We start from the raw sequence: 26,219 nt of genomic DNA on the forward strand, positions 1-26,219 counted from the left end.
ATGGCATATGTATTAAATGGTCTGCAAACAGATTTACCTGGTGCTGGAATTACTGTCTCTAAATGAGTCTGGTCAAGTTTCAGCTTGTCTCCAGAATCAATCATCTTCACAACAGCTGTATATTTGTCAATTACTTCCTGTCATGTAAAATGAACACTTTTATAATAGAAGAAGTAAGTGCACACTCATTTAAAAGGACAAAAGTAAATGAAATGAAGACAAAATATCAATCAAAAGATAGGAGTTACTCCTTCTATAAATGACACTATTTTCTAGATTCGATACATGATTTCCCAGCCTATGGTTCTCAATAAAGAACTCAATTCAAAGCTTAGTAAAGGTTTTCATCGGGAAAGAATAACAGATTGGTGGTACTGGAATAAGACTTTAAGAAATCTAACAAGAGGGGTAGTTTTGCCTAGCTTAATGTACAGTGGAAGAAGGGCAACAGGCATGCACAAGGCTGGGTGCTAAAATAAAACTAAATTTAGGAAAGGCAAAAAGGGAGAAAAGGCCTAGAATATTGATACAAACTTTAAAATCTCAGAGTAGGCCGGGTGTGGTGGCTCATGCCTGTAATCCCAGTACTTTGGGAGGCTGAGGCGGGTGGATCACCTAAGGTCAGGAGTTCGAGACCAGCTCGGCCAACTTGGTGAAACCCCGTCTCTACTAAAAATACAAAAGTTAGCTAGGAGTGGCGGCAGGTGCCTGTAATCCCAGCTACTTGGGTGGCTGAGGCAGGATAATCACTGGAACCCAGGAGATGATGGTTGCAATGAGCCAAGATCATACCACTGCACTCCAGCCTGGACAACAGAGCCAAACTCTGTCTCAAAAATAAAAATAAAAATAAATAAAATCCCAGAGTAGCCAAAAGGCGGTCTCTCAAGCAAAACACAAGAAGTCCTCGTGAGACCTTGACAGTATAATTATTAGGCTGGTGTAAAAGTAATTGCAGTTTTTGCCATTACTTTTAATATACGGCCTATGATTAAAAAATAAAATACATTTTACTGACAAGCAAGGCATGCATGCTGAGGTTTTGAAGAGGTGCTGATGGGACTTCATACATACAATCTGTCCTAGTAAGAAAACAGATCAATGTTGAGTATAAACTATGGATGAAAAAGAAATATTTCTCCAGCAATCATGAATTCAGCTTCCATTTCATGGGATAATCAAGAATTTTAGACACAGTACTTTTGCTACCAGGACTTGATTTTCAAGAAATACCAAAATAGCTTCACTTAGTGACCCAAGCTTTTTTCACAAATTCCATTCATAATTGCATGTCCTTACCTTAACGATACCCTTTTTCTTATGATATTTCTCTCCCAGTTTTTTGGTTATAATTTTCACAATAATTTCCTAGGAAATAACAACAAAAAAAAAGATGAAAGGAAAGACAGAAGTGATCATTTATTTACTTCTTCCTTTTAAACTGTTTACCCAAAACCACAGGAAAATGTAACTGCCCTGCCAAATAAGAAATGCTGAAGTTCTCTGCCTTCCCAACAATTGCAAACATTTCCTTAGCAAACTTTTATTCATTCTTCCTCTTTCTGTTCATCATGGTTAGCAAGAGGAAAAAAACATACACATGTATATACAAAATGTTTGATTTCTACATTGAAGAGTTCTGGAAATCTAGGACTGTTATCGGTAAATCTCAACTCTAGTACTTTACGTCTTTCGTAGATAGTTTCTTTCTCTCCATTGCAGGAAGTGAAAAGCACTGAGGTGTTCACTGCTGATAAAAACGCAGATTGCAAGAGACTCACCGGAAACTGCAAGACACTGAGCCTTCGAGCTTACGCAGGACAGTTCTCACAATGCCCCTTTCTCATGAGGTTGCTTTGAATTTTGGTACAAATGGGATTCCTCCAGATTAGTTATAGCTAAAGGTATTGTTCTTCTGAGCATCTAATTCTCAAATGGGAGGAAAATCTGGACTTATTTCCTATTAATGAATTTGGAGTTTGCTTCTTTACCATTTTTTCCTGATTTGGATTAGCTGTCTAAGAGCTAATAAGGAAAATTAAATTGCCTAACAATGCAATATTCACTGCAGAGATTCTATATTTTCTACTTCAAGTGAATATATCAAAGACATGGTCGCAAGTACTTCATAAAGCCATGCTTAAAATCATACTAACAAAACCTTAGGAAGGACTTTGGGGAGAGGGTATTTAATAGTAGAAAGATATGTTTAAGGAAGTCTCTCTTTTAAGACTTTCTAAATGAAGCCAATTAATACCAAAACAACTTCTCCAATTTAGCCATACTATTTTCTGGGCTAATTTCTCAAAGGCTCTCATGGGTTCACAATCCAGTACTTGGAAGATAATTCATTACACCACTGTACTTATTGGCCCTTGCCCACAATAGATCTGTTAAAAATATTTCCTTTCTGAGTTTAAAAATTAAGCACAGTGGGCTGGGCGCGGTGGCTCACCCCTGTAATCCCAGCACTTTGGGAGGCCGAGGCAGGTGGGTCATCTGAGGTCTGGAGTTTGAGACTAGCCTGACCAACATGGAGAAATTCCGTCTTTACTAAAAATACAAAATGAGCCGGGCATGGTGGCCCATGCCTGTAATCTCAGCTATTAGGGAGGCTGAGGCAGGAGAATCACTTGAACCCAGGAGGTGGAGACTGCGGTGAGCTGAGATTGCGCCACTGCACTCCAACATGGGCAACAAGAGCAAAACTCCATCTCAAAAAAAAAAAAAAAAGAAATTAGGCACAGTGGCTCAGGCCAGTAAATCCTGACAGCCTGGGAAGCTGAGGCAGGAGGATCACTTGAGGCTGCTATGTTGACCAGCCTGGGCAACAGAGTAAAACCTCGTCTCTACAAAAAACACAAAAATCAGCAGGGCATTAGTGGTGCATGCTTGTAGTCCTATCTACTCTGGAAGCTGAGGTGGGAGGATCGCTTGAAGCCAGGAGTTTGAGACCAGCCTGGTCAATAGAGCAAGACCTTGTCTCTATTTAAAAATAAAAAAAAGAATAAGACACTCTGAAAGTTTTATGAAAATGTCACATCTCAGTAAGTCTAAAATAGAACATCAATAAATAATCATTTAACAATATTGTTAAATGTTTAAAAACTATTTAAAAATTTTTTTTAAAACAAAAATAAATAAATAAGCAATAAAATATAAAACTCCCTTGAGTTTGTAAAATTAAAACCTGCTTTTCTCCACAATGTACCTATTAATAAATGGACAATTCTAGTTTCAGTAAGTTGTAAATTGAAAACCAACACTTGAGCATTTATAGTTCTACTCAATTCTGAAAACACAACCTTTTGTCTTACAGCAAAAATTGAAAATCTCTGGCTCAAATTCAAGATGTCCATAAACAAGTTTAGCACCAAACTTAAGGAACATTATTAGTCTATAAGCATGAAGTAACCCTCTAATAGAAGTGCAACCAATAATTAAAGATCTAATAGAAAGAAAAGTCATTATAAGTTATAACTAACTCTATCTATATAGATTACATGTTTGAAAAGTTTAGTTACTTATACTAAATGCTAGTTAAATCATTCACTTAAACATACATTTAGAATTTAAGAAACTCCAACTGAATACTTACAGGCTGTAGCCAGTAGTCTGTTCGGGCAGTTCTTTTCTTTTCCTCTTCAATCTGTAGAACACATAATGTCTGAAAATTATCTCCTTAAAATTCTCACTGGACTTCAAAATACTATTCTATTTAACAAAATAACACCATAAAACTGTGAAGTCTTCTACTTCACAGAAGACCAACGACATAATTTGCAAGCTCTGATAAATACAAATAAACATTATTTGTCATTAGTTTTTGATTTTAAAAAAACTTGCATTTTTAAAAGTATGTAATAAAGCAAGTCAACTGACCTAGGAAGCAAACAGACACAACCCCTTTTCCAGCTGCAAGACCAGCCCATACTTGCCCTCACCCACTTTCTCCCATGTGACTGTCAGGAGCTGGAAAAGAGGCCACGTTTTCATGCAGTAAAATCGTAACGCATGGATCAGTGTGGCACAGCATGGGTAAGCATACAGCCTGGTAGCAAACAGGGGGCTCCTTGTTCGAAAATGACAGTAAAGTTCATGAATGAAAGGGAAGAAAAATACAACCAAGGGGTAAATAACTGAGAGTGACCAAAAGAAAAGAGTGCTGTCTGGCTGTTTTGGCGAAAATATCCAATCCTTTTCTTTCTCAACTACTTACAGTTAACCCTAAGTACCAATTTTCAATGGGATCAAACAATGGAATAATCCCTTGGTTGATTTGAAACCTCATTTGAGGCTGGGCACGGTGGCTCACGGCTGTAATCCCAACACTTTGGGAGGCCGAGGTGGGAGGATCACGAGGTCAGGAGTTTGAGATTAGCCTGGCCAACACAGTGAAACCCCATCTCTACTAAAAGTACAAAAATTAGCCAGGCATGGTGGTGCACGCCTGTAGTCCCAGACACAAGAATTGCTTGAACCTGTGAGGCGGAGGCTGCAGTGAGCCGAGGTCACATTGCTGCACTCCAGCCTGGGTCACCGAGTCACACTCCATCTCAAAAAAGAAAAAAAAACTCATTTTAAATCCTTCAACTTTTCAACAATGTTCTAAAATTAGTATTCATTATATTCAAAGAAGGTTGAAGGCTTTCCATTTTACTTTGAATAAAATTAAATTTAAAAATTCCCTGTCACAGCGTGCAAGACCTCTGTGGTGTTGGCCCTCCTGGCTCTCTGACCTCAAACGCCACCATGTGCTTGCTGCACTCCAGTCCCGTAGGCCTTTCCTTCAGATGCTTGATCGTTCCTGTCTAGGCACGGTTCACAGGATCTCTCCCCAGGCCCTACTCTCATACCTCTTTGGCGCTCAGCATTTTGTGATCATTCACTGGCGCACTGCTGAACAGCTCTGTCGTTAGAAGGAAAGCTCCATGACTAACAAGGACTGTTTTTCTTTCTACTTACAGACCCGGAGCCTTGCACAAAGTGCAGCATATAATAGGGACTCAGTTTCATAGTATATTCATCTTATATTTTACTTGAAGTTTTTTAGATCATCCTGCATGGTGTGAGGACTAGGAACAGAGAAGACTGAACAGCCAGCCGGGGGCAGTGGCTCACACCTTGTAATCCCAGCACTTTGGGAGGCCGAGGCGAGCGGATCACCTGAGGCCAGGAGTTCAAGATCAGCCTGGCCAGCATAGTGAAATCCTGCCTCTATAAAAAATGTAAAAAATTAGCCAGGCATGGTGGCAGGTGCCTGTCATCCCAGTGACTCCGGAGGCTGAGGCAGGAGAATCTCTTGAACCTGGGAGGTGGAGGCTGCAGTGAACCGAGATTGTGCAACTGCACTCTGACCTGGGCGACAGAGAGAGACTCTGTCTCAACAACAACAACCAAAAAAAAAAAAACATGTCACAGGTTTCTCTTGCTAGTTAGGAGGTGCTAAGTGGAAGTCACAGTCAACAGGAGAGTAGCAGTTGAAGGAGGGAGGCCAACCACGGAGGACTCCAATTTCTAATTGAATTCTACTGAGCCTAACTACACAGGGAGTTTCAAAGACAGCACCTGAGGCATAAAAGGAAACTATAGGCAGGGCATGGTGGCTCACACTTGTAATCCTAGCATTTGGGAGGTCGAGGTGGGTGGATGACTTGAGGTCAGGAGTTCGAGATCAGCCTGGCCAACATGGTGAAACCCCATCTCTACTAAAAATACAAAACCTAGCCAGGTGTGGTGGTGGACGACTGCAATCCCAGCTACTCGGGAGGCTGAGCCAGAAGAATCATTTGAACCTGGGAGGCAGAGGTTGCAGTGAGCCGAGACCATGCCACTGTACTCCAGCCTGGGCAACAGAGCAAGACTCCGTCTCAAAAAAATAAAAAATAAATAAATAAATAAATAAATAAATAAATAAACCTATTTAGAGGGGCTCCAACTCCGGTTCAGGGAACTGTATGCAGTGAGGTCACTATTCCCTAGTCCGTATATGATAATTTTCCTAATTTTCTATTAATCTAATAAATGGTGAAATGATTAATTTTCCTTGGGTTCTAAGGTGTCCATATGGAGTCCATAAACTGTACCTCCATGATTTCATCCAGTGCAGATTTCTTTTTCTTCTTTTCTTTGGACTGAGCTGAGCTCTGGGCAGATTCTTTTCGTTTCACTGATGCTGAACTTCCTATTGTCTTCAGTGCACTCGGTCCCAGAGTACTGATGAACAGGAGAATCATGCTTGTTACCAAGAACCGTACACAGACGAATGCTTTACGATGCGCAAAATTCACAATATAGAATAAATGTGTGACATGATTAATTTACAGGAGATGAGTGAAAACCACGGAGTACCTGTCCACATCTCTTCCAGAACTCTCAGCACCGGGTGAGCATCTAACCCATGCTGTCTTTAACTCTCTATACCTTCTCCTCACTCCTTCAGTCAGTGCTACTATACTTTACATAGTAAAATGAGGTAGTGAGCTTAGGCTTTGGTGTTGAGGCAGATTAGGGTTTGAGGCTACCTCTATTAGGACCTGGGGTAATTCACTTTCCTAAGCCTCAAATCTTCATCTATAAATGAAGATAATAACATGACCCAACTCCTAACTCAAATGCAATAATTAAATGACATGTTTTCAAATGACCGATTTAAGTCTAGCATGTTACTCTCAGTTCTGGTTTTGTAAAGCAAAATTCCAACATGTTACTTAAAAATTTTTAATTGCTCCCAACTGCCCAGAGTTGACAATGTAAATCCTTTTTTTTTTTTTTTTTTGAGATGGAGTCTCACTCTGTTGCACAGGCTGAAGTGCAGTGGCATGATCTCGGCTCATTGCAACCTCCACCTCCCAGGTTCAAGCAATTCTCGTGCCTCAGCCTCCCAAGTAGCTGGGATTACAGGCTCGCACCACCATGCTGGGCTAATTTTTGTATTTTTAGTAGAGACGGGGTTCCACCTGCCTTGTCCTCCCAAAGTGCTAGGATTACAGGCATGAGCATGAGCCACTGGCCTGGCTGACAGTGTAAATTCTAAATTCTTTACTGCCAATATACAATTGTCACCACTGGCCTCAGAATACCATTCTAGTCACCTTCCCTGACCTTCTATGTACACCAGTCACTAAGAACAATTTGCTATTGACTGAGCCATGCCCTATGCTTTGAGCCTCTGAAAATTTGCACATGCCTTGTTTTATACCTAAAATAATCTCTCCTTTTATCCCCATTTGTTAAAATTCTTTAAGGTCCGTTCTTCCTGAGGGTTCTTGGATCTTGCAGTGTTTTGAACTGCCACAGTGCCTTGTGGCATGCATCACACTGCACCTTGTGCGATCATCATTTGTATGTATGACTCCTCTCTTGCAGCAGGGAGGAACCATCTATTTTTTTCTACAAAGTAGCAGTAACTATCTTGTAACTCACATAAAATAGATGCTCCATTAATATTTGCTGATCAAATGACTTTTACCCATCTAATCATTTAATGTGTCATATTTACAAAAGATGAAGCAAAGGATAAATATTTATACAAAGCTACCATGGAGCTCACCAAGAAAAAAATATATACGATTAGTAGAGAATACAACAGATTTATTATTTTCCTTTATTTGGACTTTTAAAAAGATACATTTAAAGGTAGCATTAGATTGATGAACTGCTGGGTTACTTTAAGTTTGAAGTCAACTCAAACCCCTACATCTTTTCTCAATGGAGAATTGTAGGTCAGGACTCTGTCACTCTGTTTTTATGGGAGTTGTTTCCTCTTTACCTAACTGTCAGGCTTTCCATTTACCTTTGTGAAATTTTACTTACTGGGTTTTGACCTGTAATTCAACCCACCGAACATATATTTAAACTCTGATTCTATTACCGAACGCATTTCGCAGGGTGTGACAACTATAAATAATGGACGTGGGTTCTGCACAGGCCAAGTCCATGTAAAGATAAGCTCTTCAGCTTGCTACTTAAACGTTCTTTAGATTTAAGTGTACTTTGAACAAGGGATCCAGGGATAATTCAGATCATAATCAACCACAACATGTCTACAAAATAGGCACTAATAACCCTAGCAAAAGAGGAGTTAGGACTAAGTGGTGATTTTTGGCTTGAGTGATTACCACTTCCTCGTCTCATGTTCACAAACCACCTATTTCCTATCGTAATCTGTTTGAAATGCTCGTTCATCTATTATTTTCTGAAGATTTTTCTCCACTTAAAAAAATATATATTTGCTTATTTTTCTGCCTTCTGGCTCCTCTACCAATCTCCATGATTACTCAGAGGTTCTCAACAGTGAGTCCCCAAATATTAATACATCTATAAATTATTTCAGTATTTTGGTGTTAATCTCAGCTTAGACACTTGAGTTTATTTAAGGCTATTATTTACTCTTCTTAAAACTGAACTGGGCTGGCGTGGTGGTTCATGCCTGTAACCCCAGCACTTTGGGAGGCTGAGGTGGGTGGATCATTTGAGGTCAGGAGTTTGAGACCAGCCTGACCAACATGGTGAAACCCAGTTTCTATTAAAAATATACAAAAATTAGCTGAGCATGGTGACGCATGCCTGTCCTCCCAGCTACTCGGGAGGCTGAGGCAGGAGAATCTCTTGAACTTGGAAGGCAGAGGCTATGGTGAGCTGAGATCATACCATTGTGCTCCAGCCTGGGCAAAAAGAGCAAAACTCTGTCTCAAAGAAAAAAAAAGAAAAAGAAAATTTACTCAGCATCATTAAATGCTTAGAATGCGACAATAATGGGGGAAAAAAGACGACAAGAAGAGCCCAGCAAGATCTCAGGGTGAAGTGGGAAAACAGATGTAAAGGGCATTCCAGGAAGGGGAATAGCAGATATAAAGGCAAGAAAGGGGGAGGCTCCAGGCTCATTTAGGAAAGCACAAATCAGTGGGCACAGCTGAGTGAAAACGGCAGGAGACACACAGGATCACAAAAGTCACTTAATAGTATGTAAAAAAATTCAAGGTCATCTCAGAGATGCCGAAACCAAGAGACGTTAAGAAATGAGTGACATGGTAAGAGCTAAAGTTTAGAAAGGTCCTTTTGCTGGCAATATCAAGATTCCATTAGAAGGGTGAGAGACTGAGACAGGGGTAAGGCAGAGTTAAAATAAAATCAAGGCAAGATATGAATATGAACAGATAGAAAATGGAAAGTAAGGCTCCTTGAACGGCCCTCATTTTTGCTTTCAGTAACTAGAGAGAATTCCGGCCCTTCTCAAAGGAGATAAGCCCAAAGAAGAAACGGAAATGAAAATCAAGTAAACTTTTTCAACCAATAAAGGGGCTCATTTTCGTGCCTCAACATAGCCTAAAATGTCCACTTTGATATCTACATCATTTAGTTTATTCTAGGTTTTAGATATATAAGAGATATAAATCCACAGGAGAATGAATCCCAAACTATATTATGTACGATAATCTCAGAGAAAAAAAAATCAGATGTCTTTCAGTTGTATTATCTATGACACTATTTACATACTTATATTGTTCCTTATTCATGGACTCACGTCACAACATCTTAACTTATCAAATAAATTATCAAAATTGGTCAAATAAAACAAATCTTTTTTCTAATATCAAGACGTGGCATAGGGGTACAGCAGGCTGAATAGACCCCCAAAAATATCAGGTCCTTATCCCTGAAACCTATCAATGTTACCTTATCTAAGAAAAGGGTCTTTGCAAATGAGATTAAGTTAAAGATCTTAAGATAAGGAGCTTGGCCTGGATTATCAGCGTGGGCCCTAACTGCAATCTTTCTTTTCTTGTAAGAGCAAGGTAGAGGGAGATTTGACACCTGGAGGAAAAGGCGATGTGAGGATGGGGCAAAGAGACATTTGAAGATGCTGCTCTTAAATACTGGAGAGATGCAACCATGAGCCAAGTAATGCCAGTGGCCAACAGAGCTGGAAAAGGCAAGGGACAGATTCTTCCCCAGAGCACAGCCGGCAGGCAGGCTCCTTGATTTCAATCCAGTGATGCTGATTCGGAATCTGACCTCCAGAGAGAGAATATATTTCTGTTGTTTTAAGCCACCCAGTTTGTGGTAATCTGTTACAGCGACCATAGAAAACTAATACAAGGGAGGTCAATTTGGGGAACATTGGAACCCATTTTAACATCTATCTACATCTAGGAGTAACACATAATTCAAAAGAACAGACAGAAATGCATAACGTTCTAAAACAATAAGGCATGTGTGTTATATTTGAGCCTATCTTCCAGGTCATATCATGCCAATGTTAGACAATTCTTCCGGAATGTACCCAGATGTAGAACCCAAATAACCAATTTCTTGATTATATCTAATGTAGGTGTTAATTTTGAAATATTATTTTGACCAAAGTTAAGACATCTGGCAAATCATTTTAAAGCTGATCTATACTGCTGATTCAGCCTATCTATCTCCTTCCATACTCCTAGCCGCTTATTCAATAGTGTAAATAAACAATGACCTATAAACAAACCTGAAAAACTTAGATCTTTAAAAAAAACATGTAAAGTACTAAGTAACATAGAAAATATCACCCAGTTTAAAAGCAAATTCCAGTAGATACTAGTCCTTGACTATCTTGTCTTACTCATCTTTTTTAACCTCCATGACAAAACTGAATGTACTGCATGTCAGAAATAGTGAATAAAGATTTGGTGAAAGAATACATTAAAAATTGCAAGAGAAGTAATGTAGAAAGTAGGTAGAACTACCTGACCACATGCTATGCCAGGTTTTGGCAAACAACAGCCTAAAGGCCAAATGCCAGCTGCCACCTGCCACCAGCTTTTGTAAATAAATTTACTGGAACCCAGCCATGCTCAGTTCCTTCATGCGCTGTCCACGGCTGCTTTCTCACTACGACAGCAGAGTTCAGTTATTGTGACAAAGACATCTGGCCAAAAAAGCCTAAAATATTTACTGTGCGTCTCTTTACAGAAAAAGTTTGCTGACCCCTACCCTGTGCTAGACCATCTAGAAGGGCAGGTAATGATTACTGAGTGTTTCCTGGTATATTTACACTGTACTGGAGGCTAAGGAGAAAGGTTGATAATCTCTATTCTCAGAAAACTCACAGTGCAGCAAGCGAAAGAAAAATGCATACCCAGCTAACATTTAAACTGTGGCAAGTGGGCTAAGACAGGAAAATAAACAGTTTTATATAGCAAACAAGGAACTGTTAAATGGAGAAGGATTCATGGAGAAGCAAGTTTATTCATGTGAAACATATAATCAAAATGAGGCTTTCCTCACAAAACAGAATCATCTGATCACAGGCAAATAGGAAAAGAACAGTTGCTAGCTGGGCACAGTAGGGTGTGACTGTAATCCCAGCTATTGATACCTGGGAGGCTGAGGCAGGAAGATCACCTTGAGCCCAGGAGTTCAAGGCCAGCCTGGGCAACATAGCAAGACCCTATCTCTTAAAAAAAAAAAAAAAAAAGGAACAACTGACAGGAAAACAGTGCAACCAACAAAAACCAAAAAAAGGTGAAAACTACAACTACAATTAGAAAAAAAAGATTCACAATACTTTAAAATGCAGTAACCAATATTTCACAAAAATCCTAAAGTGTTAAGATATCCATGAATGATGCAGCTCACCTTGACTTGGAAGACGTTGCTCCGGATGAACTGCATGCTCCTTTACTCAAATTAAACGTGACTAGAAGAAAAAAATGTTATTCCACATGTACATTTCAGGAAAATCATAATAAAACTTCTCAGATACTACAAAGTGTTCACAGAGGATCTCAGGGACATTTTCAATAAACGAGAGCTAAAACGTTCCTATGCGGAGACCACATATTCCTGTAAAACGTCCCAGACTGACAATCATAGAACAGGAGGAACCTTGCACGCCATGTCACCGTGGCAGACCACACAGGCACTTCCCTGCTCTATCCCCATTTCCCCTGGGGAACAGTACTCCAATTCTGTTTAGGTCTCCATACCTCTTGCCTGTGGCTCAGGGGACATAACACCATTTTCATCTCTGGGGTAAATTCTGATTGTCTATACCAATCAACATAATCCCAGTGACTGCTTTTTGGGTGGACGTGTGACACAGTTCTGGCCAATGACATCTGAAAGGAAATCTATTGAAGGGAGGAGTGTTTTCTTGGAAAAGTATCCTTGCTCCTAACAGGATTCTAGAAGAGCATCCAGAGATGCTCTCTGCCACCCTCACGACAATGCAGAGTCTGCATGTGATGGCTGGCGTGTTGGCAGCTACCTTGTGTCCATACAGCATGCAGAACCTTACCTCTGAGATTCTTATTATGGCAAGATATTTCCTTATTGTTTAAGCTAACTGTAGTCAATTTTGTTACTTGCAGCTTCAGTTAGCCTATCTAATTAATTCATTAGTATTATCTTTTCATTAAATCAATAAGAATAATGTAACTCAGACAGATTGGATGTCTTACTCCCAGATATGTTGACAAGTTGCATTTTTGACAAAACCAATATAAAAGCATCTATGTTTAAAAAAAGAAAGAAAAGAAAAAATAAAACTACCTTTCTCTTCATCATTTTCTCTGCTTAATTCCGTAAAAGTAGGGGCCTCCTAAAAAAAAGAAAGTTTTAAGGTTTTGGTGTACAGTGCATTTACTATCACCATTCAATAGGCCTAAATTATGACTTGCTACCTGTGTTGCCAGGCAGCTCTAACACGCAAGTGATTAAGATCCTAATGAAGAAATTACATGCTTTTGGCCGGATGTGGTGGCTCATGCCTGTAATCCCAGCACTTTGGGAAGCTGAGGTGGGCAGATCACAAGGTCAGGAGTTTGAGACCAGTCTGGCCAACGTAGTGAAACCCTGTCTCTACTAAAAATACACAAAAAATTAGCTGGGCATGGTGGTGTGCACCTGTAATCCCAGCTACTCAGGAGGCTGAGGCAGGAGAATCACGTGAACCCGGGAGGCGGAGGTTGCAGTGAGCCAAGATTGTGCCACTGCACTCCAGCCTGGGCAACAGAATGAGACTCTGTCTCAAAAAAAAAAAAAAAAAAAAAAAAGAAAAGAAAAGAAAAAGAAATTACATGTTTTTGGCCCAGTACGGTGGCTCACGCCTGTAATCCTAACACTTTGGGAGGCCAAGGCAGGTGGATCAACTGAGGTCAGACATTCGAGACGAGCCTGGCCAACATGGTGAAACTCTGTCTCTACTAAAAATACAAAAATTTAGCCGGGTATGATGGCGGGCGCTTGTAATGCCAGCTACTCAGGAGGCTGAGCCAGGAGAATCGCCTGAACCCAGGGGGTGAGTGTTGCAGTGAGCTGAGATCGCGCCACTTCACTCCAGACTGGGCGAAAGAGTGAGATGAGCCTGGCCAACTTGGTGAAACCCCGTCTCTACTAAAAATAATTAGCCGGGTGTGGTGGCGGGCGCCTGTAATCTCAGCTACTTGGGAGTCTGAGGCAGGAGAATCGCTTGAACCTGGGAGGTGGAGGTTGCAGTGAGCCGAGATCGTGCCGCTGCACTTTCCAGCCTGGGTGACAGAGCAAGATGCTGTCTCAAAAAAAAATCAAAAAACAAAAAACAAAAGAAATTACATGCTTTGGCTGGGCATGGTGGCTCATGCCTGTAATCCCAGCACCTTGGCAGGCCAAGCTCAGGCAGGAGGAATGCTTGAGGCCAGGAGTTGGAGGCCAGCCTGGATAACATAGCAAGAACCCCCATCTCTACAAAAAAAAAAAAAAAAAAAAAAAATTAGCCAGGTATGGTGGTGCATGTCTATAGTCCCAGTTACTCATATGAAGCAACAGGTTCACTTGAGCACCAGAGGTCAAGGGTGCAGTGAGCTGTAATCACGCCACTGCATTCCAGTCTGGTGACAGAGAGACAAAGTCTCTCAAAAAAAATTAGAACTTACATCCATTGCAAATATTATCCAATTGAGAATTATTCTAAATACCAAAAAGTAGCTTTTCTGTACCAAACGGCAGAGGTTTACCTATATTCTTATTTCTATTACAACTTAAACAGGAAATAACAAAAATATAAGGCAATAAACTTTAGGAAAAGCAAAAACTTTTTTTTTTTTAAAGTCTGTTCAAGAACAGACTAAACTAATGAATAATCAATAGTGGTATATTGGAACAATGGTTACTTCTGGGAGATGGGGTATTAATCGGCAATGAGCATGAGGAAACCCTCTGGGATACTAGAAAAGTCCTATATCTTTATCTGGGTGGTGGTTCCACACGTTATCTGTCACTCTTTCTACACACATATATTTGTAAGAGTTCAGTGAACTGTACACATAAGATTAATGCACCTCATACACTTTAATCAATGTATGTTAGAGCTCAATAAACAGTTCAAAAACCACTCAGTTTCACATACACACCAGGCTATATTTGCCTGCTCACACACAAGTGTTAGAATATAAGCCACAGAAGGCTGGGCGTGGTGGCTCATGCCAGTAATCTCAGCATTTTAGGAGGCTGAGGAGGGGGGGATCACCTGAGGTCAGGAGTTTGAGACCAACCTGGCCAACATGGCGAAACCCCGTCTCTATTAAAAATGCAAAAAATTAGCCCAGCGTGGTGGTTTATGCCTGTCGTCCCAGCTACTTGGGAGGCTGAGACACAAGAATCACTTGAACCCACAAGGCGGGGGTTGCAGTGAGCTGAAATTGCGCCACCGCACTCCAGCCTGGGTGACAGAGTGAGACTCCGTCTCAAAAAAAAAAAAAAAACAAAAGTAAGCCACAGGAGAGAGTTTTTTGTACCTTTTGTTCACTGAGTATTCCCTGCACCTATAAGAATCCTGGCACAGTGGAAGCGCTGACAAATATATGTTGAAATAAATGCCTCAACCTAGTTATTCTAACACCTCAGCTCCTTCCTTCCCCATTCATCTGGCTTGCACCCACTGATTCTTCAAGACTCCTGGGCACTGAGGTTGTATCCACCCTCAAATACCCTATCGTCCCCAGGCCAGAGTAAACATTGCTTCTCTATGTTTCCACACGCTGCGTTTACCTCCAGTACTGAATTAATTATAATCAGTTGAAATGATCTGTGTATATGTCTTCCCATTAGGTAGCGTCTCTATTGAGATATAAGGAAATTGAGGTTTGGAGAGACTACGTAATTATACAAGATTATGAAGTTAGTAAGTCAAATGTGCTCTTGACACCAGGCTGGTTCTCCTCTTAGTTAAGGAACAGTGCGCACAGAAACTTGATTCAATGCTGAAAAAACATAAGCTGGCCGGGTGTGGTGGCTCATGTCTGTAATCCTGTCACTTTGGGAGGCTGAGGCGGGCAGATCACCTGAGGTCAGGAGTTGGAGACCAGCCTGACCAAGATGGTGAAACCCTGTCTCTACTAAAAATATAAAAATTAACTGGGCATGGTGGCGGCGCCTATAGTCCCAGCTACTCAGGAGGCTGAGGCAGGGGAATTGCTTGAACCCGGGAGGCAGAGGTTGCAGTGAGCTGAGATTGTGCCACTGCACTCCAGCCTGGGTAACAGAGCAAGACTCCGTCTCAAAAAACAAAAAAAACAAAAAACCAAGCCATTGTGCTTCTTTAGACCTTTGGACATTGCTTCTCAGGATGATATTGCTTGCCCACCTGTTCCTTCCCTTCCAGGCCTCTTCTCACTTGTTCTTCAATAAATTTGGCAGTTTTTTCTTCATCATCAAGGTCCTGCTTTTTCTTTTTCTCCAGTTCCAGTTGCCGGCGAATAGTTTCTGGGTCCCTGTCTATGTACTGAATATACCAGCCCTTTGGTGTCTCATCCACTTTGCACAAGCCTTAAAAAAACAGCCGCCACTATAAATTAGCATACAATCAAAGCAAAACATAAATATGAATGTGTTTCATCGCTGCATATTTATTCATTCAAATACACTCAAATCAGGCCGAGCACTGTGGCTTACACATGTAATCTCAGCACTTTAGGAGGCTGACACAGGTGGATCACTTGAGGTCAGGAACTCAAGACCAGCCTGGCCAACATGGTGAAACCCCGTCTCTACTAAAAATACAAAAATTAGCTGGGCATGGTGGCACACACCTGTAATCCCAGCTACTCAGGAGGTTGAGGCAGGAGAATAGCTTGAACCTGGGAGGTGGAGATTGCAGTGAGCTGAGATCGCGCCACTGCACTCCAGCTTGGGCAACAGAGTGAGACTCAAGTCTCAAAAACAAAACAGAACACCAAATATACTAAAATACATGCAAATACACAAATTCATGCAGCAAATGGGATTTTCCATATTTATATTTAATGAAATTTAGATACTATATATGGATTCAACCAACTGTGGGTGAGAAATATTCAAAAAAAGGAAAACGAATGGTTGCATCTGTACTGAACATGCACAGACATTTTTTCCTTCTCATTTTTCCCTAACAATAGAGTATAAAAACTATTTACATTGTATTAAATACTGCAAGAAATCTAGAGATGATTTAAAGTACGAGGGAGGATGTATATAGGTTATACGCAAGTACTATATCATTTTATTTTATATAAGGGACTTGAGTATCTGTGAATTCTGGTTATCAGCAAGGGGTCCTGGACCCAATCCCTGATGGATACCGAGAGACAACTGTATTATCTTGCATAGTGTTTATTCAATTCTATCTAAGTATTTAATATCCAATGGTTATATGATGTTCTATTAACTTAAGGCAGAAATTATGCTCCCAAAATGGAATCAAGTAACATGATGAATAAGCAAAACATTGACCCAATTTTTTTTCTTTTCTTATCCCAAACATCTCATCCTACAAAGATTAGAAATGGGAAAGAAAAAGCAACTTTGAAATCTCATTCTTACCTTCTCTGCCCAGCCACTTAGTAAAATCGGTCAGAGTTTCCCACTGAGTTGCATTCATATGGATGTGCTCTCGGTGGCTGATGTACTCATTGTAGACAATGTTGTTGTGGACCCTTTTAGTGCCTGAGAACAAAATACGACACTGATGATCCTCAGAAGATTATGCGATTTATAAAGTTATTATTTGCACAATACTTAAAATATTTACCAAAGCGTCTCCTGAGAAGTTCTAAAAAGTCATTTCGGAATTCCCTAATAAAGAAAGAAAGGAAAGCATTAAGGTAATTTCTACAAACATAAAGCATCATCTTTCTGAAATTTAAGCAGTAGTATAGTTTTTTGTTTTTGTTTTCTTGGAGATGGAGTCTCGTTCTTGTCACCCAAGCTGGAGTGCAATGGCACAATCATGATCTCAGCTCACTGCAACCTCCACTTCCCAGGTTCAAGTGATTTCTCTTGCCTCAGCCTCCCAAATATCTGGGATTACAGTGGTCTACCATCACGCCTGGCTAATTTTTTTTTTTAAATTTTTTAGTAGAGATGGGGTTTCACCATGTTGGACAGGCTGGTCTCAAACTCCTGGCCTCAGGTGATCCACCTGCCTCAGCCTCCCAAGTTGCTGGGATTACAGGCATGAGCCACTACATCCAGCCAGTATAGTTTTAATGCCCAAACGATATATGAAACATCTACATGAATATGGCTATGAACCTTTAAAAACTGATCAAGGAAAGAACTCCAAAAGATTACAGCCTTTAAGGATTAAGTTAAAAGACAGTTTGGAGTTGAAATGTTTTGTCTTGGTAAAGCAGTCATAGAAAAAGTTACCACGTACCTTCGGAATGGTTCCTTCATGAAGTCTGTTAGTGCCACTGATGGTGGCATAATGACCCCAGTCTATCTATGATAACAAAACTGCCCTGATTCCACGTGAAATTGGCACTTAATATGTGGCTCTGAGCTGGGTACACTGTAGTAAGTGCTAGATAAACCTAGGTGAATAAGACATAAATCTTAACTTTCAAGGAGGTTACAATCTAGCAGAACCAATCATAATGAAAAAGAAACGTAACAAAATATCATTGAAAGAGTCACAGGAGACGCCCAGAGGTGATTTTATTGTGGGCGGTGAAGGATAAGTAGAACCCTAGAGGTGAACTGCAAGAGAAAGTTCTTTCCAGCTGGCAAAGAAACATGAAAGCCTCACATATCTGAGAAATCGCTTAATTTGACTAAAATTTATGGCTGATAAAAATCAGAGTGAGAGGGAGGGTAGAGTAGAATAAGGGAGATGATGTGGCTGGAAAACCAAAATAAGGTTTGGCTAATTTTTGAAGTACCTTGAATGTCACGCGAAAGAGGCTGAGTTTTGTGCAGTCAATAGAAAAGCATTAAATAATTTTGTTTGGGCCGGGTGCGATGGCTCATACCTGTAATCCCAGGACTTTGGGAGGTTGAGACAGGAGGATCACTTGAGCCCAGGAGTTTGAGACCAGCCTGGGCAACAAAGTGAGACACTATCTCTAAACAAAAAAAATTTAAAAATTAGCCAGGTGTGGTGGCGTGCATCTATGTTCCCAGCTACATGGCAGGATGAAGCAGGAGGATTGCCTGAGCCCAGGAGGTCAAGGCTGTAGTAAGCCATGACTATGCCACAGAACAACACCCTGTCTTAAAAAAAAAAAAAAAAAGAAAAAAAAAGGCTCAACACGTTGGCTCATGCCTGTAATCCCAGCACTTTGGGAGGCTGAGGTGGGCGGATCACGAGGAGGTCAGGAGATCGAGACCATCCTGGCTAACACGGTGAAACCCCATTTCTACTAAAAATACAAAAAATTAGCCGGGTGTGGTGGCGGGTGCCTGTAGTCACAGCTACTCGGGAGGCTGAGGCAGGAGAATCACGTGAACCTGGGAGGCGGAGGTTGCAGTGAGCGGAGATCATGACATTGTACTCCAGCCTAGGGGACAGAGTGAGACTCTGTCTCAAAAAAAAAAATATATATATATATATATACACACACACGTATATATATACACACACACGTATATATACACACACACACACACATATATACATACACACATATATATAGTATTAAAAATTTTTAAATATATTTTTAAAACTTTGGAGAAATGTGTTAAAATCTGGTAGACAGCAGAGAACAATAATTCTCAAATTGTGGCCTCTAGACCAGCAGCATCAGCCGCTGAGAACTTGACAGAAACTAAAAGACCCCAGCCCTGCCCCAGACTGACTGCCTCAGAAGTCGGGTGACTCTGATGCACTCAGCAGTTTGTGAATCACTGGTATAAAACACGTACAGAAGGGGCTGAAGCTGCAGGCTGGGCGACCAGTGAGAACCTCACTAAAATACTTCAGGTGAGAGATGCAGAGAACTACTGCTAGGCCAGTGAGAATGGAAAGGACATAGTATAAAGGACGTTGTGCAGGACAACTGACAAACGGAAATTCCAAGAGGACTTGTGGTTTACAGCTGAGGAGGGTGGGAGATGGCTATTCGCCAGCACAGAAGAAGAAGTAGGTTTGGCTGGGTGAGGTGGCTGACACTTGTAATCCCAGCACTTTGGGAGGCTGAGGAGGGAAGATTGCTTGAGCCTAGGAGTTCAAGACCAGCCAGGGCAACAGTGGTGAGGCCTGATTTCTGCTAAACAAAACAAAAGTAGCCAGGCCTGTAGTCCCAGCTACTTGAGTGGTTGAGGTGAGAGGATCACTTAAGCCAGAGAGATAGAGGCTGCAGTGAGCTATGATTGTACCACCATGCTCCAGCCTGGGCACAGAGACCCTGTCTTAGTAAAACAAAAGACAGGTGCTTAGCCCAGCACTTTGGGAGGCTGAGGCGGGTGGATCACAAGGTCAGGAGTTCAAGATCAGCCTGACCAACATGGTGAAACCCCTTCTCTACTAAAAATACAAAAATTAGCTAGGTGCAGTGGCACGTGCCTGTAATCTCAGCTACTCAGGAGGCTGAGGCAAGAGAACCGCTTAAACTGGGAGGCGGAGGTTGTGGTGAGCCGAGATTGTGCCACTGCACTCCAGCCTGGGTGACAGAGTGAGACTCCATTCCCCCTCTCCCTGCCCCTCAAACAAAAAAAAAAAAAAGAAAGAAAGTTGTGTGGAGAGAATACTGAGTTCAACTTCAGAAACGTTAACTTTGACACAGCCTTCAGAAACAGATTAGATCACCCAGGAAGGGAAAAAAAATCTGTAACTCAAAAGCAGATGTTAGGAATAAACATCAAGATTTCGGAATCATTCGGACAGAAAGGTAACAGTTAAAAGAATAACGGGACTCCAGGAGACCGTGTGCAGTGGGGTGAGAAGGAGTCACGTGGGCATCTGGAAGAACTTTCCTGTATGAGGAGCTAGAGAGGAACGGGGTTGATGAAGAAAGATGCACAGTGGGAGTAGGAGCAGGAAAACTATGAAAGAATGAAAGACAGGGGTGTCAGTGAAGAGGTAAGAAGAAAGATCAAGGATGATGAAGATGGAAAAGGCGTGAGGGACTCTTCAGGCCCCGAAGGGGCGGAAGTCAGTCTCCAGGGGACCGGGGAGTGAACAGGAGTGGAGAGGAGGGCACTGGGTGGAGCTGGCTCTTGCCAAAACGGTGCTTTCCAGCACAGCACATGCACCACATGCCACTCGAGATGGTTTGAGGTGGTTCACAGATAAACAACTGTCGCCTCTGTCACCGTGTTATCTGCACTGATGGTATAAAAGCCATGGAGGGAAAGCTCGCTGGCAGCTTAGCAAAGTCAAGGCAGCAAGCAGTGAGCCCAAACCACGCTAGCGGTCAAAGCGTTCTTTACCATCATACACTTGCAGTCAGAATTAGGACTGTATCAAATGTCAGCCCTCCAGTTCACGTCTAACGCTGTGTGTCAGGAAATGAAATTTATGAATGAACCACTTCTGCTGCTGAACAACAGCTGGCCTGAGAAAAGCACATGGTGAGCTGTGAGCTGAAATGTCTTTTTCATGGAACAACATTTTTATTTGAAATAATACCTGATATATACACTACCATTATTCCAAATTGAGTATTTGGCAAACAGTTTCTAAAAAATAAAGTGTGTCTGTCACATTAAAGGAAACAACTGACAGTATTTGTTGCCAATGATAAAATCTGAACTCTCAAACTAGTATCTGCCACTGTGAGGCTGACATAATTCCCAATACTTTTAAAGATGTTTCTGATGACTTCAGTGTTGACATTAATGAATGATTTTATGACACTGTTTGATAAAATCTGTCACCATTGGGAAGATCTATGAAAGTTAGTGAAATGATAAGTTTTAAAATGACCAGTGCATGTTACAAAATCATGCATGGGGTATAAGAGTCACTCAAAATCAAAGACAACCCATGGATTTTAATGTAACAGAGTACAAAAGGTTCACTGACCTGGTTTCAGAGTCCCCACTGGAACTAATCTTTAAGACACTGCCATGCATTGTGTTCTGATGTAGTATCAAGGAAGAAAATTATCTGAAAATATTATTAAAATACTCCCCCTGCTTCCAACTACATATCTATGTAAAGGCTGGATTTTTCTTTCTTCCTTACTAGACTGTGAACTCAAGGGCTGGATTTTCTTTCTGTGCTTCAATCAAAACATTTCCCAACAGACTAAATGCAGACGGAGATTCAAGAATTCAACTGGCCTCTATTAGGTGAGACATTGAAGAGATTTGCAAAGATGTAAAACAATGCATGTTTTAAAATTTAGAAGATGTACTTGTTTTTCATTAAAAACATTATTAACTTTAACACATAAGTGTATTATTTTTAAAAATTAATTTATGGCTGGGCACGGTGGCTCACGCCTGTAATCCCAGCACTTTGGGATGCTGAGGCGGGTGTATCACCTGAGGTCAGGAGTTCAAGACCAACATGGCCAACATGCCGAAACCCTTTCTCTCTTAAAAATATAAAAAATTAGCCGGGCATGGTGGTGCATGCCTGTAATCCCAGCTACAGCTACTTGGGAGGCCGAGGCAGGAGAATCGCTTGAACCCAGGAGGCAGAGGTTGCAGTGAGCCAAGATCATGCCACTGCACTCCAGCCTGGGCAATAAGAGTGAAACTCTGTCTCAATAATTTATAAACCAATTTTTTTAAAAAAACTTGTTTTGATTTCTGTGTGTTGATACATATAACCCACATAAACAGAAGTTCTTGGGGTCTTCAATATTTTTTATAAGTATAATGGGGTCCTAGGACCAAAATGTCTAGAAGTTTGGAAAGAAAGAGATGGTAACAAGCAAAGAGATGGTTATCAATGGTAATTGTAAAAACAGCTAATCTGAATTGAATATAGGCACTCTTCTAAGCACTCATAAAATATTAATTCATTGACCTTCATATAAACTCTATGAAGGATCAGCAATACTTAGAAGAGGCTGCTATTTTTAGTGCCAATTTTTTTTTTTTTTTTTTGAGACGGAGCCTTGCTGTGTCGCCCAGGCTGGAGCGCAGTGGTGCAATCTCAGCTCACTGCAACCTCTGCCTCCCGGGTTCAAGCAATTCTCCTGCCGCAGCCTCCTGAGTAGCTGGGATTACAGGCGTCCACCACCACGTCAGGCTAATTTTTGTATTTTTAGTAGAGATGGGGTTTCATCATCTTGGCCACACTGGTCTTGAACTCCTGACCTTGTGATCCATCCGCCTTGGCCTCCCAAAGTGCTGGGATTACAGGTGTGAGCCACCTCGCCTGGCTTTTTAGCACCATTTTAGAGATGAGGAGAATAAACCACAGGAAAACGTAAGTAGGTCATCCAAAGGCATACAGTTTTTAAATGGAGAAGGATTTGAGTTTGGGAAGTCTGAACGCAGAACCTATGTTCTTTGTCACAAGTGTGTTAGAATGAAAGACAGCTTCATATATTTGAAGTGGAAGAAAGGAAAAACTAAGTTGTGAGAAATAATTTTGTAACAGTCTTAAGAGTATGGTTAATTTTCAAGAGAAGATAAAAACTAAGCATAGAGAGAATACAGTTATGTTAACATAAGAAATAATAGAACTTCCAATATTTAAAATATTAACCATCTATTAAGTGTTCAACTGAATAAAGCTTATAAGATAAAGAGTTCTTTGAGTTACTTACTCTGAAAAATAATCCATAAACTGCTGAGGATTTTCTGAAGCCAGCAATAGTTGTCTCTGATGAGATTCGGACATACAATGACACTTAAAGCCATTCTATAAAAAATGTAAAAGTAATAAATTCTGATTTAGGTCATCAAAATGGGCTCTAAATAGAAGTATTTAGTTAAAACCCAAAAAGTCTGCTCTCTGATGATAAATTAAAAAATAATCAAATCACTAGCTGTAACTACTCTATCAGGTTTTCAAAAAAATTTTTTATGGAGTTGAGCTTTCAACTCTGCTAATCAAAGAATAATCCTTGCGATCAAAGAGACAGCAAAAGACTGCTGTAGAAAACAGACATTAATAAGAAACATGGCCGGGCGCGGTGGCTCAAGCCTGTAATCCCAGCACTTTGGGAGGCCGAGACGGGCGGATCACGAGGTCAGGAGATCGAGGCCATCCCGGCTAACCCGGTGAAACCCCGTCTCTACTAAAAATTACAAAAAACTAGCCGGGTGAGGTGGCCGGCGCCTGTAGTCCCAGCTACTCGGGAGGCTGAGGCAGGAGAATGGCCTAAACCCAGGAGGCGGAGCTTGCAGTGAGCTGAGATCCCGCCACTGCACTCCAGGCTGGGCGACACAGCGAGACTCTGTCTCAAAAAAAAAAAAAAAAAAAAAGAAACATACCAGGCACAGAAACAGAAGAGAGATTCCAGTTTTTAGACTTAAGTTAACCAATTCTTATTGAGCACCTACTTTATACAAAGTGTCAGACAAGTGCTTAAAAGAGTAAAATGGGTCATTAGTGAATTTCCAACACAGAAACTACTTTCGCTCACTTTCCTCTACTTCAGCTCATTATCCAAAAGACATTGCTGCATATTATATTAACCTTGTTAAACATCTGTACCTTCTTAAAATGACTGGAAAAAAACATGCAAGTTTTGACTTAGTATCTCCTGTCCTTCATATTTGAACCTCATTCTTCACTAGTAATAGAAACGAAAAATGTGCCTTTCTTCTATTCCCTATCTCTAACTGAAGCACAATCACCCAAGCCAGGAAACCAGATAACATCCTAGATTCCTTCCTCTCTTTTTTTTTTTTTTTTTTTTTGAGACGGAGTTTCGCTCTTTTTGCCCAGGCTGGAGTGCAATGGCGCGATCTCAGCTCACCACAACCTCTGCCTCCCGGGTTCAAGTGATTCTCCTGCCTCAGCCTCTCGAGTAGCTGGGATTACAGGCATGCGTCACCATGCCTGGCTAATTTTTGTATTTTTAGTAGAGACGGGGTTTCTCCATGTTGGTCAGGCTGGTTTTGAACTCCCGACCTCAGGTGATCCACCCGCCTCGGCCTCCCAAAGTGCTGGGATTACAGGCGTGAACCACCGCGCCCGGCCCCTTCTCTTTCTACCTTCAATTTAATAGGAAGTCTATTCAGCTTCTTTTTTTTTTTTTTTTTTTGAGACGGAGTCTGGCTCTGTCGCCCAGGCTGGACTGCAGTGGCCGGATCTCAGCTCACTGCAAGTTCTGCCTCCCGGATTTATGCCATTCTCCTGCCTCAGCCTCCCGAGTAGCTGGGACTACAGGCGCCCGCCACCTCGCCCGGCTAGTTTTTTGTATTTTTTAGTAGAGATGGGGTTTCACCGTGTTAGCTAGGATGGTCTCGATCTCCTGACCTAGTGATCCGCCCGTCTCGGCCTCCCAAAGTGCTGGGATTACAGGCTTGAGCCACCGCGCCCGGCCTATTCAGCTTCTTAATAACCCATATCCAGTCCCTCTGTTCAATCTCACTGACACTGTCCAGATTTCCATACTCGATTTTGCTTCAAATAGTTTCCTAATCTTTAGATCATGGACTTCTTACAATTTTTGCCTCATCTGTGCCCTATAAGAATCACAGTTATTATTTAAATTTATTTTAAAAAGAAACTTGGTATCAGCCTCATAAATAAAAAAAAAAGTATCACTTTCTATAAACTAAGAAAAAATAAAGTGAACAAACGATAAAGTTATGAAATCCTAGAAACCCAGGAGTAGACGGGGGGGATACACTGGCTCTGACCTTCACTCTCTTCAGTCTTCCAGTATCAGGAGATAGAAGATGGGGAAGCGAAACCGTAGGGGTCACCTATCTCCCTCTCCCAGCCCACCTCCCAGGTAGGGAATTCCGGGCAATGAATAGATCTGAGGACAAATAGACACAGAAACACCGCGGGGGCCTTACTCTAAAAATTGATAATTACAAAAAAGAATTAATCCTTTACTCCTTCCCCATAAAAATTGCATCTCAGTATAACATTTAAGGATGGCCAGACACAGTGGCTCATGCCTGTAATCCCAGAACTTTAGGAGGCCAAGGCAGGAGGATTGTGTGAGCCTCCGAGTTCAAGACCAACCTGAGCAACACAACGAGACCTTCATCTCCACAAAATATTTTTTAAAAATTAGCCAGGCATGGGTGGTATGTGCCAATAGTCCCAGCTACTTGAGAGGCTGAGGCAGGAGGATTGCTTGAGGCCAGGAGTTAGAGGATGCCGTGAGCTGTGATAGAGCCACTGTACTCCAGTCTGACCAAGAGTAAGACCCTGTCTCAAAAAGAAAACAATAAGTTTAAGGATAACCAAATAGCCTTAGTGGATGAGCAAAAGCTCATTTGTACAAAAGCATGGCAGCCAATCATAAATGTTAAAAAAAATTAGAAAAATAACCTCTTCGACACTCCTAATAAAATAACTGACTCAGGCAAGGATGCTAAAACACACAAGTAAAAGGATAATGGGAAACTAGATATATAGGCAGGATTTCTAACCATTGCGCCAATACTCACTTGCTCTTACAAGGGGGAAAATATTACTTTCTAATATTATTTACAAGCTGTCACCTTTACTCAATTTAAGTACTACCAAACATTATTGGCTTCCTTATGTGATGCTATATGAAATATACAAGATCACCTATAACGAATACTATAGGCTGGGCATGGTGGCTTGAGCCTGTAATCCCAGCACTCTGGGAGGCCGAGGCAGGAGGGCTGCTTGAGTTCAGGAGCTTGAGACCAGCCTGGGCAACACGGTGAGACCCTATCTCAATACAAATAAAAAAGTTCATTAGGCATGGGTGGCATGTACCTGTGGTCCCAGCTATTTGAAAGGCTGAGGCAGGAGAAGGATTGCTTGAGCTGGGAAGGTCAAGGTTGCAGTGAGCCATGATCGTGCCACTGTACTCCAGCCTGGGCTACCAATTGAGACCTTGTCTCAAAAACAAAAACAAAAACAAAAAAAACCCCAAAAAACA

The 26,219-nt window shown here is 41.2% G+C and overlaps 1 protein-coding gene across 2 annotated transcripts in view; it reads right to left on the reverse strand.

Moving 5' to 3' along the window:
- Positions 1 to 26,219, reverse strand: part of KIN (Kin17 DNA and RNA binding protein) — a 36,262-nt gene that overhangs the window by 7,331 nt on the left and 2,712 nt on the right. For both annotated transcript variants that reach the window (NM_001261813.1, XM_028853494.2), the window contains exons 2-11: positions 22,941 to 23,035; positions 17,024 to 17,067; positions 16,816 to 16,938; positions 15,602 to 15,783; positions 12,532 to 12,580; positions 11,617 to 11,677; positions 6,087 to 6,216; positions 3,599 to 3,649; positions 1,300 to 1,368; positions 38 to 137 (exon numbers count right to left, since the gene is read on the reverse strand). In NM_001261813.1, the coding sequence (NP_001248742.1) occupies positions 38 to 137; positions 1,300 to 1,368; positions 3,599 to 3,649; positions 6,087 to 6,216; positions 11,617 to 11,677; positions 12,532 to 12,580; positions 15,602 to 15,783; positions 16,816 to 16,938; positions 17,024 to 17,067; positions 22,941 to 23,035 (904 nt within the window). The remainder of the gene's footprint in view (positions 1 to 37; positions 138 to 1,299; positions 1,369 to 3,598; positions 3,650 to 6,086; positions 6,217 to 11,616; positions 11,678 to 12,531; positions 12,581 to 15,601; positions 15,784 to 16,815; positions 16,939 to 17,023; positions 17,068 to 22,940; positions 23,036 to 26,219) is intronic.

The sequence above is a fragment of the Macaca mulatta genome, chromosome 9 (assembly GCF_049350105.2).
Source record: "Macaca mulatta isolate MMU2019108-1 chromosome 9, T2T-MMU8v2.0, whole genome shotgun sequence".
Classification (NCBI taxonomy): Eukaryota; Metazoa; Chordata; class Mammalia; order Primates; family Cercopithecidae; genus Macaca; species Macaca mulatta.